The sequence below is a fragment of the Asterias amurensis genome, chromosome 22 (genome assembly GCF_032118995.1).
Source record: "Asterias amurensis chromosome 22, ASM3211899v1".
Classification (NCBI taxonomy): domain Eukaryota; kingdom Metazoa; phylum Echinodermata; class Asteroidea; order Forcipulatida; family Asteriidae; genus Asterias; species Asterias amurensis.
Window position 1 is genome coordinate 9,545,777 of NC_092669.1, and position 17,424 is coordinate 9,563,200.

Below are 17,424 nucleotides of genomic sequence, written 5' to 3' on the forward strand. Positions count from 1 at the left end.
TGCAGACGACATGACGTCACACCCACTCTGATTTTGGCGCTAAACTTTTGTGACTCGCGCGCCCTCTACATTCCCTCATAACTTTTTTTTTTTCTTCTTTTTTCTACACATTATTTAACACACAACACAACAACGCATAATCTTTTTTCAGAGGCAACTTTGTTGTTTCGTCCAGTTATGGTTTCAAAGTAACGGCGTATTTACCGAATATTCCTCTACGTTCACCATTTTGTACGGCATCGTTTCTTTCAGCTGACTTTCTGATTTTCTGGAGAGAATTTGTCACAACAAAGCCTTTTTTCGAGTTTTCACGGCCTGCTCGTTTATTTCGCTGTCGCACAGCAGGGTAAAGCAATTATGACTGCAACGGCACAGCGGGTCAGGGAAAAGCAAAAGACTGGCGAGGTAAGCTGAGCTAACTTTTATCATTCACCACCATCCATCCATGGGCATGTGGTGACGATTATAAAATATAGTAAGCCTATCTTACACTTACACTTACAGGCTACAATTTTTTTGAAAAAAGATGCAGTCCATACTCCAAAGCAGAACAGAAGGCTTGTTTTATTTTTATTTTTTAGTCAGTTTTTATTATTAATCAACGACTAGGCCTACCGCCTAGGGCCTATAGTTTATCAAGCCTAGCTAAGGGCATAGGGCCTACCTAGAAATGCTAGACATGCATGACATGCTAGACTAGTCGTGACGTGTTGTAAATTGTTTTGTTTTAAAATTAATCTAGGCCCTCTACTTTTTCTGCCATGTCCACTTTACTTACTAACTAAGCCTAACTTGATTCAATTGTTTAGTTTATGGACTGGAGGTGTTTTTTTTATATACTGTTGAGTGTTGAGTCGTTGACTGTTGTCCAGACTATATTATTTTATCTTCCAGTACGGGCTAATCCACCAATCAGAAGATCGAACTACGAGGGATAAAAACATTAGGGCCTACTACGACCTCTGATTTATATCCTACTTCCTCTGTCTGTCTGTTTTTTATTACACAGTGCGTAGGCCTATTGTGAAATGTAATTTTGTCACGCTCCGTATACCGTATATGGACAGTGCAAAAATTACATTCTAAACTTTACTTTGTGCACGTGAAATAACACTCTGCAATTTTAAATTTTGCATGTTGCAATTGAGACTGGAAGATACAGCTGAGTTGGATATGGGCGCAGACATTTGGCAGACGCGCTATATTTTTTTGTATTTCATGAGCGCGCGTGTGATAACTTATAATATATGGAGATCCCAGCTAGTAGTATTAACCAGTTAACGAGTACCGTTTATTACTGGTTTACCATGTTTATGTTTACATTTATTTACGTTTACGTTGGTTTACTCAGCCATTGTCAGCAGGAACTGTAAGTTTGGACGAAAAGCTAAGGCTAACTTTAAGTAAGTTCCAGTAGCAAGTAGGCTTAGGTGGAACTAGAACTTAGAAGTCAAAAAGCAATTAGCTGGTGGCTGGCAATTCACTTCACTGGGAAACAAAATGCATGACTTGCCTGTTCACAAATGGCTCAAAAGATTAGCTCAAGATGGGCCATGATCATGATGATTGGCTCACGAGCCAAGACTGGCTCAATTTTGACTGAGCTTGACCATGTTGAATACTGAGCCAGTGTTGTTCATGATAGACCCTATTGTCTGATTGTATATATATGTAATTTTTAATTTCTAGGTAGGGGCCTTAGCATGGTTACTGTAAAGTAAAGAGATGACTGAATTTTGTAGCTTTTTTTATTCTACCAGCCCACCAAGAACAAGACACATTAGGCTATAGTTTCATGTCCTTTTTTATTTTGTGTATTTATAATTTAGTGGTCGTCTATCTTCCCAACGGAGCAGCTTTCTGAGACACAGTCTGCGTTGTTTGTCAAGAAGCTTTTAGCTGTTGCTGTATCTAATGTCATGTACTTGAGAACCATCTTTCCTGAGCATGCTTTTGGGGACAGATGCTTAGAAGGTGAGCTAATATTATAACTACTATAAATTACTTCGTCAGGCACTTGATTTGTCATGTTTTTTCAATCAATGGTCTCCCAGCACCATCAGATTTTCTTGGAAGAGGCAAACTTGCCAGCACATTATGCGGCTTGAACTGTACACAGGACAACAGGCTCGAGGCCAGGGCCCAATTTCATAGAGCTGCACAAATTTTCCTAAGCTGAAGAAATCCTTGCTTAGGCCATGAGAAGAAAGTTTTAGATTTGTGTCCAGGCATTTTTGAAATGACATGAGGTTTTTTTTCATTTTTCATTATTTGTTATTTTCTCATATAGTAAGCTTTTCAACGCTGTAACGCAATCTTCAAACTGCGCAAACTGGTGCTTGATTCACAAATTTGCCTATTCTGCATAGCGCAAATTACAAATTGCGCAGAATATAGTTGCGCAAATTTGTTGATTGCGCTCGACAGATGAACGACAGCAGATGCGAGTTTACTGCAAATAAAATGATCCCAATCACGATCGCAGCGGAATGTCTGCCTTGTATAGTACTAGTAAAACGCCTAAATATAACCTTTTACCGTTGTACGATGATTTGAAACTTGAAAATTTGTGATGCAGAGTCTTTTTTGTGAAAATAATGAAATTTTGTGAAAATAATGAAATCTTTCGGCGGTAGCTTTCAGAGCATGCGGGCGGTGGACGCAGTCGGTGCAGGCGGGCTGTGGCTTTATACTGTCAACCGCTCGCCATTACTCGTAAGTAAGTTGTGCTAACAATTACTTTGTGTAAATATCAATAGTGAACAGTGCCTTTAAATTGATTTTTAGAAAATTGCTCCACTCATTGCAGACTTGCATCCCTTTAAATTGGTTTTAAGAAAATTGCTTCACTCATTGCAGACTTGCATCTAAAGATTCTGAAAGATGACAGTGCTTGCCCAGGTGCCTGTCAGGTGATCAAGTGGGTCAAAGGATGCTTTGATGCGCTGGACAAAAAATATGTAAGTGATAAACATATATTCACTTGGTAAGCATGGGTATAACATTTTAACAGAGAGTATACTCTTTGTGCGGTGGGCTGTGCAGGGCAGGAGTGGCAGGAGATTCTGTCCCATCATTTGGCAAACTGTGTAAACACTTCTGATAGTGCCCTCTTTGGAATCCTTCTCTAGCGCATGTGAACTTCTTATATGGGGGACCGAATCTCCGGCAGACAAAATTTCCTGTGACACCGGCCTGATGTGCTGAACTAACAAATTTAGTTGCCAGCACTCTGAGCAAAATACTGTGCTGCCCAGCACAGATTTCCCCAAGATTGCACTTCAGCAGCAATGATTGCCACATTTAAACATGAATAATTTTGTTGAAATGCTCGCCCTTGATAGACTAGGCTGGATTTGGAGCACACCACTGAAATTGGTGGAAGCTAGAACATTGCTCTTCATTGTTCATAAGAAAAATTTGATAAGGATTCAAAGTCAAGCATGAGTCAGCCAAGGCAATAAATAGCCTCTGAACTTCTAGGTGCTAAGAAAAATTTGTATGGAACCAGTTACACCATTCTCACTAAACAGTGGTCAAGTGCCAAGTACAGTTTCTAAGGACCAGTCAAAACAACTTGTTTCAAGTAGTTCAACTGGCTAGCTAGTTCCTTGCATCATCAACTGAATGCAATTATGTCAAATTAGTCCTATCAATACAAACCACACTGAGAGATAGTCCTAACATATAATTTGATAAAAAAATAGCAGACTAGTGACAAACTAACTGGCCCCGCTGGCTAGCGCAGTCACTGAATTAAGGACAAATTCTGTATAACTTTGCCTGCTCACGATACATGCATAAGACTGTACGCAATACATTTTGTCAAGTGCAGCTATCATAAAGCTGCATGGAATTGGGGTATGGCAATGTTTGATCCTAGCTTTAAGAAAACTTATCAATTTTTTTTATTGAGTTCTATGTCAAATGGCAAATTCCTCAAAATATTTGACATAACTTTTTTTTTTTTTTTTTTCATTCTTCTTTCTCAATAAACTGTAGCTCCGAACCTTGACGATTGGGGTGAGTAATGCTAACTCATTAGTCTTATTTTCTTAAACATTTTAAGGACTAGTTTACTACCAATAAAAACAGGAAAGCATTATCAAAGGTTTCATTGTAAACAGTTCATATCTCATGATAAAATACTATTTGAAAGTCTATACTTTTAAAAGCTCTATATGAAATGTTAAATTTACTAAACTCAATAACCCTCCACATATACTTCATGGAGGCAACAGAAATAATTGCCTATTATTATGCCCCTAGTGATTGTCTTGGTGCCCCTTGCAATACTCCAGTCACACTGAATTTTCCCTTTTATTAAGGTTCCCCTTACTGAGAAACAACTTCATGAAAAGCTTTCTGAAAACTTTCAGAAAAACTGAAGTTTCAGGCCTGGTAACCAACCATACTTGTTTGATTACAAAATACCCTTTTAAGAATGAAAGATCAATTTTACTAAGAACTGTTTGATACCTTTTCATTCCTTGTTTTTTTTTTATAACAGATTTATGTGGATCCAAATGAGCCTGATGTAAGTTTTAGAAAAGCTTCAGTTTTTCTCTCACAACCATTTTGAAATAAACATACATTATTTTGTAGAGAATTTCTCCACTTGCCAAATATTTTTTGGTTGAACAAAGAAAAGTTTACTTGAGTGGGACTAGATAAACGAGCCAGCTCTCTATGATTAACTGAGGTATATTTAGCCCTAATGTTGATGCCCTCCCCATTTTATCAATATCTTTTTTTCAACCCCAAACTATTAAAAAATACATAAATGTTTCAGTTTGCCTTGTAGTTTATTACTTGATTTGCCAATATGAAATAATAATTTGCTAAATAATTTCATTACATACAAGTTAACATAATGTGGCTTGGTGCTTTCTTTGTTTTGTGTGACACATTTTACAATAAGGAATGTTTATGATGTATTGTAATTCACTATTATGGATATTAAACTTCACTATGATTTGACATTATTATCTTTCAGAAAATCATTGAGTCTTACACATTTAAATTCTCCTATGAGGGCTGTGGAATCACCATATACAGGTAGGTCAGGAAATTCAGTTAACATACTACAAGAGAAGGCAGGCTTTAGTTCTTTTTGGGGGGAGGGGGGGTGGCTGAATCCATAAGACACATAGCTTGTAGCTCAGATCTTGTACTGGATCAGTTTTTCAAAAGACCAGAATCACATTGAAAAAAGGACCATAACCAAAAAAGAAACAATTTAACAGGTAAACAGCTTAAAAAAATAAAATTAAAATAAAAAAAAATTAATTAAAGAGAAGATGTCTTGTGTGAAGACATGTAAGTGAACTTTGATACAAAAATACTTACTTACTTACTTAAAATTTACTGCTGGACTTAGGTTTACTGGCCCGATGCTAGAATTACTGGCCTGCATTCCAGTGTTAATTTCAAGCCTGCCCCCCCACCACTACCGCCACAAACAAAATCTAATTGTAAAGTCAGGTGGTGCCTATGTATTTTAACAAGGGGTGTAGTTTTTTGTGTGTTTTTTAAACCAGGCAGTGCTATTAGGAGTAATAAGTGGTAGGTGAGGAAACTGTTTTGGCTGAGCCTGCAGCCCTTGATTTCACCAAACTCTTCCTAACTTAGGATTAATCTTAGGACGTAGGACGAGTTAAGTTCTGTATCCATAGACATTAGGACGCATTGAACCCATCTTAAGTTAGGAAGTGTTACTCATCATACTTACTCGAGATAGTACTAACCTTAGTGTTCGTGAAATCGGCTGCCAAATACTTACTTGCAGTCTTCTTTTCAGAGTGATTTTCTTATTTTTTATCAAATCTCTCATGCACAACACTTTGTTTTCTAGAAATGACAAGAAGCTTGCCTCAGCAACTACTGAAGCGGAGACTAAGAAGGCAACCACTCGTCTTCTCCGTACCATTGTGGTCCTGACACAGAGTCTGAAATCACTGCCTGATGATGTCATTCTAACCATGAAGCTACTGTATTACGATGATGGTAATTTCATTTCTCCCTCTCACATGCCTGGACTTTCATCTTTATGGGTGCTGCGTTTGATTAGCTTCCCTATGTCGACCCCGCAGTGCTCACTCGGGTGAGCCCCTGACAAGAGCTAATCGAACGATCACTCACCCTCTCGTGGTGACATCATGCACCTTGGGCTAGCCCCATGTGACCCACTCCACAAGCAGCCCTGGCACTTTGGGCTGACCTGGGTGAGCCCCTGGAATGACACTAAAGCTATTCAAATGTACCGGGGGCAGACTGGGTCGACCCATCAGGGAAGCTAATCAAACGCACAAAAGAGGCCATCTTCATTTTGCGAAGGGCACTTCCATTAGAAAATCTTCATATCTATGAGAATTTGTTTATACATGTAAGTAGCTCCAAGGCCAAATTGAGGGGCAGTAGAGGCCATGGTCTCCAAACAGTTCCAGACCTTCTGTCACGTCTGTAGACAGTATTGATACATGTGTCATGGCTATATGACCTTGGTGCCCCTTCAAAAAATTCCCATAGATTTAAAGACCTTCCAATGGAAGCGTCCTTTGCAAAATGGAAATGGCCTTGCTGCCTCAAAGATGGAATTCAAGACCTTAGATTTTAAACAAAATTATGTTCACAAGTTGTCTATGAGGCTGGTAAAGTTTTTTTTTCTAATCTGTTGAGAATGAATACGATCTCATGAAACAAATAAGATAAATCTGCTCTTAATGTTTGTTCAATTGAAAACAGTTCCCAGGGAAAAAACTGTTCCCTGGGAGTATTCCCACGGTGTGAAAAGGTAAACCGAATTCTTTCAGGAAAGGGACACGGAACATAACTACCTCTTCTCATCTAGAGGGCACCCTATTCATCAAATGATGTCATGTGCAGAAGGTCTATTCACTACTCGGTATCAGCATTCAGTGCACAAAACATTTTGAACCTAAACATTTTGCTATACCCGATATCTTGACAAAATCATTCCCTGTTCATAAAGGCTTTACAGGAACAAGGGTTTTTTGGTTTTTTTTTTTTTAATGTAGGTCACCCAACATCGACCCAAATCAACTGCCATTAGGGGCACATTGCCACCTTCTCCTGGGGCTCAAACCAACTGTTCCCCCACCCCCCCCCCCTCCCCTTACAGTCTGTAAGAATGGATATCACCCAATAATTAAGACTATGACATTTGAAGGGCACTGCAAAAGCAGATGAATAAATGTAGTATAAAAATTAATTTTGATTTTCTTTTTTTCTTTTTCAGTGACTCCAGCTGACTATGAACCTCCTGGTTTCCAAGCGTCAGAGTCTGATGCTTTTTATTTTGAAGAGGAGCCAATGAATGTCAAGATTGGAGATGTGTCAACTGTAAGTACTTACACTAGTGTGTACCACTGAAAGTACTTAGTACTTAGACTAGTGTGTTTTATGTAAAGCATTTGGGTGGGCATTTTAATGAAGAACATTGGAAAAGCATTATTTCTTGTAATCCTGTAATCAATAAGAACAGGGATTGTTCCTGAATCTTCAGAAAGTTCCCTGAAAATAAACAAATCATTCTATATTCTGATGAACAAATATCAAAGCCTCCCTGCTTATGGCAACTTTTCCCTTTTATGTTATTTTAAATATTACCCTAATTGTTGAACAAACTCGCCCTGATTACACAATGCAAATGTTGGCAGCTCTGTAATAGGCCCTAACTACATTTTCGTGTAAAATAACAACCAGTAGATTAAAGACACTGGACACTAGTGGTAATTGTCAAAGACCAGTCTTCTCACATGGTGTATCTCAACATATGCATAAAATAACAAACCTGTGAAAATTTGAGCTCAATTGGTCGTTGAAGTTGCGAGATAATAATGAAAGAAAAAACACCATTGTTCCACGAAGTTAAGTGCGTTTAGATGGTTGATTTTGAGACCTCAAATTCTAAATCTGAGGTCTCAAAATCAAATTCATGGAAAATTACTTCTTTCTCGAAAACTATGGCACTTAAGAGGGAGCCGTTTCTCACAATGTTTTATACCACCAACCTCTCCCCATTACTCGTCACCAAGTAAGGTTTTATGCTAATAATTATTTTGAGTAATTACCAATAGTGTCCACTGCCTTTAAGTGCACAAATTGGTTTTTACCTTTACGCCAAACCTTTTAAATATCAAGAGCTGTTGAAATGACACGTGGGGAATTTTTTGAGCTGATCAGCTGATTTCCTTATTTTAAGTTTCTTAGCTGTGCAGTTGAAATTGAAAACACAGTACAAAGGTCGCTGCACCTGGGATTACCCTAGCCCGGCATGCCATAACTATCAAGAGTGCTCCGGACTTGTCAAAATAGGGTTCAACACATGGCCAATAAAATTTGTGTGTTCACATTCTGAATATGAAAAAGAGTCTGCTTCTCAGCTGGCAATTACTCAAAATGATTACAAATTTATCCCATTATTTGAAATTATTTTAAAAAGTTACTGTGATATGGAATTTTATGTGGTAGTTCTCATAAGTTTTAAATTAAGTTACATTTCACATTACTGTTGCATCTCACTTTACAAATAAATGTTATTTTTTTTCCAATTTATTTCCATGGCTGCTCATCAATACTACTACAGTCATTCCACACGTGAGTAAAATTATTATTTTTCTTATATCTTGACAATGACCAACTGGAGCTGTTTATAACCGGCTGGCTTCCGCGTGTCAGGCGCGCAAGCTAATGTACGCCAATATTATCACGCGGAACGCAATTCATAGCTATTAGTAACAGCGCGTAATCAAAGTGCACGCCCATACACACAACCCACGGGCATCAAACAGATTCTTCACAAAGTTTGTGAAAAAAATATTTCAAACCTCAAATTTTCAATTGTTAAAGTGTCTATAATTGTATTTTTTTGTCTTCGTTTTTTTAACAAAAGGTCATTTATGAATGGGAATAAAAGAGTAGTGACTCGTTCTTAAACGTCTGTTTAAAACCTTGCAGGGTCATTGCCGTGCGATAAAGGCCCTCCCTTTCGGCTCGGTCTTTATCACACGGCAATGACCCTGCCGGTTTTAAATGGCCGTTTAAGAACTCGCCACTACCCTTTTATTCCCTTATTTAAGAAGTCACTGCATTTTCTTTCTTGTGAAGTGTCAAGCTCCGCATCAAGACTGATCGCAAACAGTTTGAACTGAAAGACAATGAAAAAGACGAAGAAGATGATGTTGCTATGGAAACTGACAAGCAGGATGTGGTCAGTAACAATGCATTGGATGAGGAGGGTGACGAGGAAGACTGTAATAAGTCAGAGGTAAGAAAATCAGATTCTCAAAATGTAATATTCTTAAAGGTTTTGGGTACTTTTACGACTGGAAACACAAAACTGCACAAAATAATGGAGGTACAAAGCTTCCCTTAAAATATTACTTACTGAAGTTCTGTAGTTTTTGAGAAACAGGTTTTAAAAACTTCATGAAATTTTTTTTAACATGTGCAAAAGATTTATGTGAATCTCTTGACATTGCCCTGTGATTTTCACTTTTTTTTCTCTTAACTTTGAAGATGAAACTTCTTCAGGTTATTAATATAAACCACAAGGGAAACTGCCTGGGTAAATTTGAAATGATTTTTGGGGTTAAACAAAGAATTGACTAGAGTGGGATTCGAGTCAACGCCGGCACGTTTCCTGAGGTCGTGGGTTCGAATCCCACTCTAGTCAAATCTTTGTTCAACCCCAAAAATCGTAAATTATATTACAAATATCTTTATTCACAGCGAGTAGGGATCCATGTCATTGTCAAAAGCTTGATCTACAAAAGAGATCAAAGTCCTTTAAAGGCACACTCAAAATATAGCTTAGCATAAAAACTTACTTGGTAACAAGCAACAGAGAGCTATTGATAGTATAAAACACGGTGAGAAACGACTCCCTTTGAAGTATAGCTGAGTTTTTGAGAAAGAGGTAATTTCTCACTAAAATACTTGAATAGATTGCAGATCTAGAAGCATACACATTCTGCATCAAGGGTGTTTTCTCTTTTTTTATACATACGATGGGATACACCAAGTGAGAATACAAGTCTTTGACAATTACCAAACGTGTCAGGGCCTTAATAAAACCTGAAAAGTCTTTTTCTTTTTTAGTCGGCACCCATTTAGGTCAGCCCTTTTATTCAAAACAATGTCTCCAATTTGTTTTAATATCATATACCATGTATATTTATGTTGAAACTCAAAACTGGATGGGGTTAAGTAAATTAGTCTATTCCATTTAAACACTTTTAAGTAGTATTAAAATACTTCTAAACTGTCTTAAGCAAAATGCCCTACAGACCACTGAAGAAAATCCACCTGTCCAAGAAAAAGATGCAAGTTCTGGGAGAAGACGGCAGCATGGGGAGTCAGAGGATTGCAGTGATGTTCCAATGAACAGTCCACATCGTCCTGGTAAGAATTATTATTTATTCATTTGAAAATAAAGGTTGCACTGCTCAAATTTCAGTTGTATTTGTTCCACAGTAAAACATAACAAAATGTAAATGAAATAATGGAGACAGTTATTACTGTGTCAGTTTGCCTTGTGGTTTGAAATTTGAAATTATAGAGATGAGACTAAAGTGAATGTGAGAGAGCAACGGGATCCATTAAAAAGATGCAAAGCTTGCTGTCTTATAATCAAACCTAGGTTTAAATTATGCTACAATCACTTTTTATACACATTCCACACAGTGGAGTTTGCTTTCTGTCCCTTCATCTTGACTTAACTGCCAAATGTTTACTTATTATTATTAAATGTGATCTTTCACTATTTCAAAAATGAAAAGTACAAATAATGAGATCTGAATTGTTATTTATTTTTGTGAATATATTTTTTGGGATTTGAACCAATGATCTCTGAAAAAATTCACTTGATGAGGCTCTACCAACTTAGCTATTGACAAAATAGCGAGACATAGTTGGTAAAGCGCTGGCATGTTAATCTGGAGGTACCGGTACTTGATTCAAATCCTGATCTAGTAAATTTGTCTTTGTTCAATACCGAATTATTAAAATTTACCAAGCAGTAATAAACATCATATTTCGTGCATCTCCAAGCTAATTCCCATCATCACTGGTAATTGTCAAAGACCAGTCTTCTCACTTGGTGTATCTCAACACATGCTTAAAACAACAAACCTGTGAAAATTTGACCTCAATCGGTCATCAAAGTTGTAAATAATAACAAAAGAAAAAACACCCTTGTCACACGAAGTTGTGTGCTTTCGCATCTGAGGTCTCAAAATCAAATTCGCAAAAAATTACTTCTTTCTCGAAAACTATGTTACTTCAAAGGGAGCCGTTTCTCACAATGTTTTATACTTTCAACCTCTCCCCATTACTCACTACCAAGTAAGGTTTTATGCTAGTAATTATTTTGAGTAATTACCAATAGTGTCCACTGCCTTTAAGCAGCATGTTACATCGGGGTTCAGCTTTCTCCAAAAGACGATCAGAGCATATATCGAAACGTCAAGTTAAAACCAACTGTTCTTTTCAGAACCAGCCAACTCATTTAGAGATTGTCATTACATGGTGTTACCGCAAACCTTACTATATCGTTTTCCACCATGCAAAGTTTCAAATCCTGCTTAACTTGATATTTGTTGAAATGTTTTTGTAATAGCAAAAGAGGATGGGGCGTCGACCCCTGCTTCATCCATCAACATGCCACTCATGAATGAAGAGATAGAGGAAAATACTGTAAGATGCCCTTGTGAATGTAATGAGGTAAGATCAAACACAACAGTCAAGGACCCCATAATTTTAAACAAATAAATAATAAAAAAAGTTGGGCTGTATGCACAGTGGTTTAAGACCCAGACATCAGGTCCGATTTTTTTTTCTGAGATAACTACATATCTTTGGTGACTTGAACAAGAAGAACTAATTTGTTGAAGAATTTTTATTTTTTTGAAATTTATTACCCTGGATTTTTAAGGAATTGTAGTTTGTATATTGTGACATACGTTTATATTCAGCAAAAATCACAAACCCTTATGTTAAAAAAATACCTGGGTAGGCATATACAAATTGTTTGAGAAAACAAATATTGTTTTTAAATTACCTGTATAAGTGACCTTTCGCACTGTAGAAAATTAAATACGGACCGAAGTTTTGATGATACGGCAAAAATGCTTCGAAATCTTCGACTAAAATTTCAAAAAATGCTACTTATAAAAAAAAATACCGCCACACATCTTTAAAATATCTACCTAAAGATGACATTGAGACACACTTGAGATATTATAAAGGTATTTTGACCAATTATAAAGGTATTTTGACCGATTATTGTACAGAAACTTGTCGATGTCGGGGTCACATAGGGTTTTAAACCACTGTGGTATGATCACTACTGTTGCAATGAGCAGGCATAAATATATTCCTATTTTAGTTATAAACAAATTTTTTAAACCTGTACACAAACAATACCTATTGCAAAAACAGTTTTGAACAATTAACCATTTATGTTTTTGAAAGAGAGAAGCACTGTCAAAAGCTTACCATACTATGGTTACCATACTAAAAGCCAAAAAATAGTTAATTGCCTAACATTTTTAATAGTCTTTCCCGGAGGCTAAATGATGACAACAACACACATTAACACATTACACACAAAAGCATTCAATTGGAAAGGAATGAAAAGAGAAGGAGGCACAAAGCTTACAAAAGAGCAAGAAATGAACCGGAATTTACCAAAAGGCGTTATTTCTCTATTCAGGATGATGGCTTAATGATTTGCTGTGAGGAGTGCAGGATGTGGCAACATGCTGTGTGCTTTGCTATCATATCTGAGGACAATGCCCCAAAGAAGCACATTTGTGACCAGTGCAGCAAGGTATTTGTAAAACTCGTAAACTCATTTATAGTTTGGTGGAAATTTTCATGCTCTTTGGTCATTCTTGATGTAGCAATGGTTTGTTTTTTCACAACTTCTAGATTTCTATTAGCGATTAGAGTGTGCTATTAACTCTTTTGGTGCCTGTTTTTTTTACATTTTATTTGTTATTTTTTATTATTAAATTAAAATTACCTGCCTCTTTCCTATCTGCTATAGGCTCTAGCCAATAATACTTGCCAAGAAAGAGCTGTAGCGCAAATAAAAGGTGTACCATTCTATTTAGCCCCATTAGTCACCCAATATTACAGGTGTTGAACTTCCCTCTCGCAGGGCAGTGCATTTTTTCTCTGGGAAGGGCACTCTGAGGAAAATTAACATTTGTGTTGGAGCTTTAAAAAGGGCACAACAGCAAAACCACAGGGCACCACAGGAGTTGCAGTGGGTGCCACAGGTTGATTCAAGGCCTCAAATTAAGCTTGGGCGATATCACGATATTATCGAATATCGCGATACCAATTTGGAAACGATTTCGATATCGGATCGTTTTGGTTTTAATCGAAATATCGATATATCGCGATATATTGCGATATATCGCGATATAGATTAAATATCGCAGTATCGCGATGTATTTCCTAGCTGAGACATCTTGCACCCCATAGGTTTGGAGTGAAACCAAAAGAATAGGTCATAAGAACACCTCTCTTGTGCTATGACTGTCTACAACTTTCACTGGGAGTTTGAAGACTGATGATGCCAAATATAATTAATCGCGATTATATCGAATATCGCGATATATTGTCGGCGATATATCGTGAATAAAATAAATCGATATCGCCCAAGCTTACCTCAAATTGCATACTTGGAAGTAATGACCACACGCATTGTGCAGAACTTGGAATTACACGCAGGCCACAGTGGCCTTTCCTTCCGCTAGCTTTTGGTCTTGGTGCCCCTGCAAAAGTTTCCCAGTGACATAAAGATTTTCAAATGGAATTGCCCTTTGCAAAATAGAAATGGCCTTGCCCTTTCATCATTTCTCCTTTAAATCGATAACACCTTGTAGCACCTTGTAAACCCTTATAAGGTGCTACATAATTGGGTCTCAGAATCCGTCACTGCAATAACCTATCTTTCTGAAATTTTGTACATACTCAGCGCCTTGTTGAGTACCTTGTTGGTAGATACGTGCGCTATATATAAGACTTTGATATTATTGTGTGGAATGTTCTCCTAGATTGTACCTCACTCAGTCAACGCCACAGACCCCTACTTGATGACCCTAACGCCTGTCATGCTGCAAGCAACCTGTCTCTGGCGCCGCACTTTGCTTGCTGCACTAGAGGTAACCCGCATACAGATCCCAGTGTTTTCCCGTCGTCTTGGGGTTGAGATAACCGTTGCTCATGGACTCATTAATCGTCTTGAGAAGGAAGGATATTGCCATAGTGCTAACAAAGGGAAGAGGTTAGTAGAGATAATTCCTTTGTCAAATTGCCACCATCTTCCTTCATAAATTTCCCGTCGTCTTGGGGTTGAGATAACCGTTGCTCATGGACTCATCAATCGTCTTGAGAAGGAAGGATATTGCCATAGTGCTAACAAAGGGAAGAGGTTAGTAGAGATAATTCCTTTGTCAAATTGCCACCATCCCCTCATAAATTGGCATAGCCTTGCATTTGAGGCCATCTTGTCCTCGGACTATAGCTGCCTTGGTGCCAAAAGTTTGTTTAGGGCGGTATACTCAGTACTTTTCCGAGTTTTGTGAAGAAAAATCTCAGGCATATTACTCGGGTGGGATTCGAACCCATGACCTTTGCAATAGAGGAATGAATAAATGATCCTTTTTCAAAAAACTTTAATAATGCACTTTCCTTAAAAATGCAGACTTGGCAAAGTTGTGAACAGGGAGAAACTTCAGTCAGAAGGTCTCAAGAAATACTTTGAGAAGAAGACCAAAGGAGAGGAAACTTCATCCAAGAAAGCCGAGCAACGAAAACTCAATCCGAGCGCTTTGAGAGAGGAAAAGTCAGACAAGCAGAAACTAAAACCGTCTCAGGTAAAGCCAAACATAATAACATTGTGGCTAGATTTCAGTCCTATAATTAGGAATAAAAATCCGGAGCCTAACTTTTGATCGGCACTTACACCATGGAAGATATGTGGTTTTTACTAATGTCTTCATTTAATGTATGATAAGCTGACGAAAAGCTCCTAGAATACAGTTTTCAATGACAGTATTTGCTGAGCTGCTTCTTTTTATAATTGTTGGTATTGTTATACGTTCTATTCCATCACAGAACTTTTAGTTGTACATTACTATTAGACATTCATTCATTCAGTCGATGCGGAGTATCGGATGATGGCCCTCTAAACAGTGACCTGCTAATCTCAGCCTTCTTGCCCTAATCTTGGTGCTAACTCTCGGTAGTCCACTGTAGAGCTCCATGCATATTATACATCAATTTTTTTTAGCTGGATGGTCGTCCTTAAAGGCACTGTATATAATACGTTTGGTAATTGTCAAAGACGCAGTGTTGGTGTATCCCATCATAACAATAAAATAACAAGCCTGTGAAAATTTGGGCTCAATGGTCATCGAAGCGGTGAGAAAATGATGAAAGAAAAAACACCCTTGTTGGACAAATTTGTGTGCTTTCAGATAGGAATAAAAGACTTCTAGCTAGAAGTCTATTAATATTTTAGTGAGAAATTACCTCTTCCTCAAAAACTACGTTACTTCAGAGGGAGTTGTTTCCCACAATGTTTTGTACTATCAACAGCTCTCCAAATGCTCAATACCAAGTCTTTGTTTTGAGTAATTACCAAACGTGTACCTTCCCTTCAAAGGGAGACTTTTGAAAGGGATGGCATCATACTTACTAGTTAAATTTCCGTTGTTTCATAGTTCTGAGCTTGCGCACATTTTCAAGAACAATAGATTCACCTAGTTCGCTGCCACCTATCATTCACCAAAAGTCTACCATGTACCCAGCTGGAATCACTGACGCTAGTCCATTCATAGTCTTTCCAGTGCTACTGCTTTCAATAAATTTTCATACTTTTGTTCAAGAGATTATACGGTACAATTTCCCTAAATCATGACTTTTAATGCCCTCATTTGTTAGATTGACAAGCTAGCCGAGCAGACTGCTGATTTGAATGTCTCTGGACGCAAGCTCCGATCAAAGCAACCTCCTTCCAAGGAATCCTCTTCTTCTTCTCTGAAACCATCTAAGCCGAGTGAACCAATCAAAGAAGGAAAGAAAACACAGAAGAGAGCAGTGTCTGTAAACGATGATGTAAGAATATACTAAAGACTCATTAATACAGAAATACCTGACTGTTTTATATCACTTTACATTGGAACATCATCTTGAGTTTGGCTTCTTTGTTGTATATTCTGTAGGCGCTTTGTAACCTTGGAAAAATATAAATCATATAAATGCTGATAGGTATGTATGTATGTATGTATGTAAGAATACTAACAGAGCTTTTCAAAGTTTGTTTGACACTTTAGCAGACATTGTTGTTTCTCATCAGGAGTGTTCAGGATTTTAAGATTTTCTCAACGCCTCTGTGGGCTTTCAGATTTTGTTGAAAGAAGGGAAGCACACCAACTGGAGGAATAAATAAATGTGTCCATTTTGTATATTGTGGCCAAAGCAGGGCCCTGGGTCTACCCCGCGGTGCTCACTCGAGTGAGCCACTGACAAGAGCTAATCGAACGATCACTCACCCTCTCATGGTGACTGCATGCACCTCGGGCCAGCACCCAAGTGACCCACTCCACAAGCAGGGCACTGGGGGCTGACCCGGGTGAGCCCCTGGACTGTCGTCAAAGCCATTCAAACGCACTGGGGGCAGACGGGGGTCAACCCAGGGAAGTTAAACGAACGCACCCTATATAAGCACAAAAAGTATCTAAGCGCAACATGCAGACTTGGATGTACAAACAATTCTTAAGAATTGACCCTTTTAATTAAAAATTCATTAATTAATAGAATTCACAGTGTTCATTTCACATTTTTGTCAATGTTATTTCTGTGGCAATTGACATAAACAATAGGAATTCAGGGTCTTTAACAAAAGTATTTTGTGTGCAATTTCACGCCGATTCAGGTGCAATAAAGTTTGAGTCAGTGGTTTTGTTTTTTACTTTCATAACTCTGTTGTTTGTTTTTTATTTGTAAAATCTTGGTACTTTCCTTACACTATTTGACCTCACTTTTTCTCCCACAGAGGTATGAGTTTGAGTTAGCAAGCAGCCAAGACCCAGAGTATCATCAGCAAGCTGTGCGTAGCAGCAAAAGACACAAGTCTAGCATCGTTACAAGAACTGTGTTGGTTTGAGTGCAGCAGGTAAACAAAAACAAGAAAACATGTTTTGTTTTTTTAAGCGAGACGGTATTGGTTAGCGCTCTTATTTTACTGGTAATAAAACCTTAATTAGTTAGTAGTAGCAGCTTTCTATAAACTAAAGTATTTTGAAAACCATTTCATTTGACATTATGTGGTTATGGAAAAATATGACAATTTTTTATAGTTGCTATACTTTTTGTAAATGTCAG

At 37.7% G+C, this 17,424-nt stretch overlaps 1 protein-coding gene across 2 annotated transcripts; it reads left to right on the plus strand.

Moving 5' to 3' along the window:
- The first annotated feature begins 102 nt into the window (after window positions 1-102).
- Window positions 103-17,270, plus strand: LOC139953828 (uncharacterized). Of its 2 annotated transcripts, none has more exons than XM_071953400.1 (17): window positions 103-405; window positions 1,830-1,974; window positions 2,860-2,960; window positions 4,003-4,023; window positions 4,511-4,537; window positions 4,997-5,058; window positions 5,855-6,006; window positions 7,259-7,362; window positions 8,609-8,619; window positions 9,130-9,289; window positions 10,296-10,425; window positions 11,642-11,745; window positions 12,737-12,853; window positions 14,091-14,320; window positions 14,741-14,912; window positions 15,982-16,155; window positions 17,096-17,270. In XM_071953400.1, the coding sequence occupies exons 1-17, from the start codon at window positions 358-360 to the stop codon at window positions 17,204-17,206; spliced, it is 1,869 nt and encodes a 622-aa protein (XP_071809501.1). In that variant the 5' UTR covers window positions 103-357; the 3' UTR covers window positions 17,207-17,270. The 2 variants fall into 2 exon arrangements, with proteins under 2 accessions (XP_071809501.1, XP_071809502.1); XM_071953401.1 differs by having other exon boundaries at window positions 10,311-10,425.
- The last annotated feature ends 154 nt before the right edge of the window (window positions 17,271-17,424 follow it).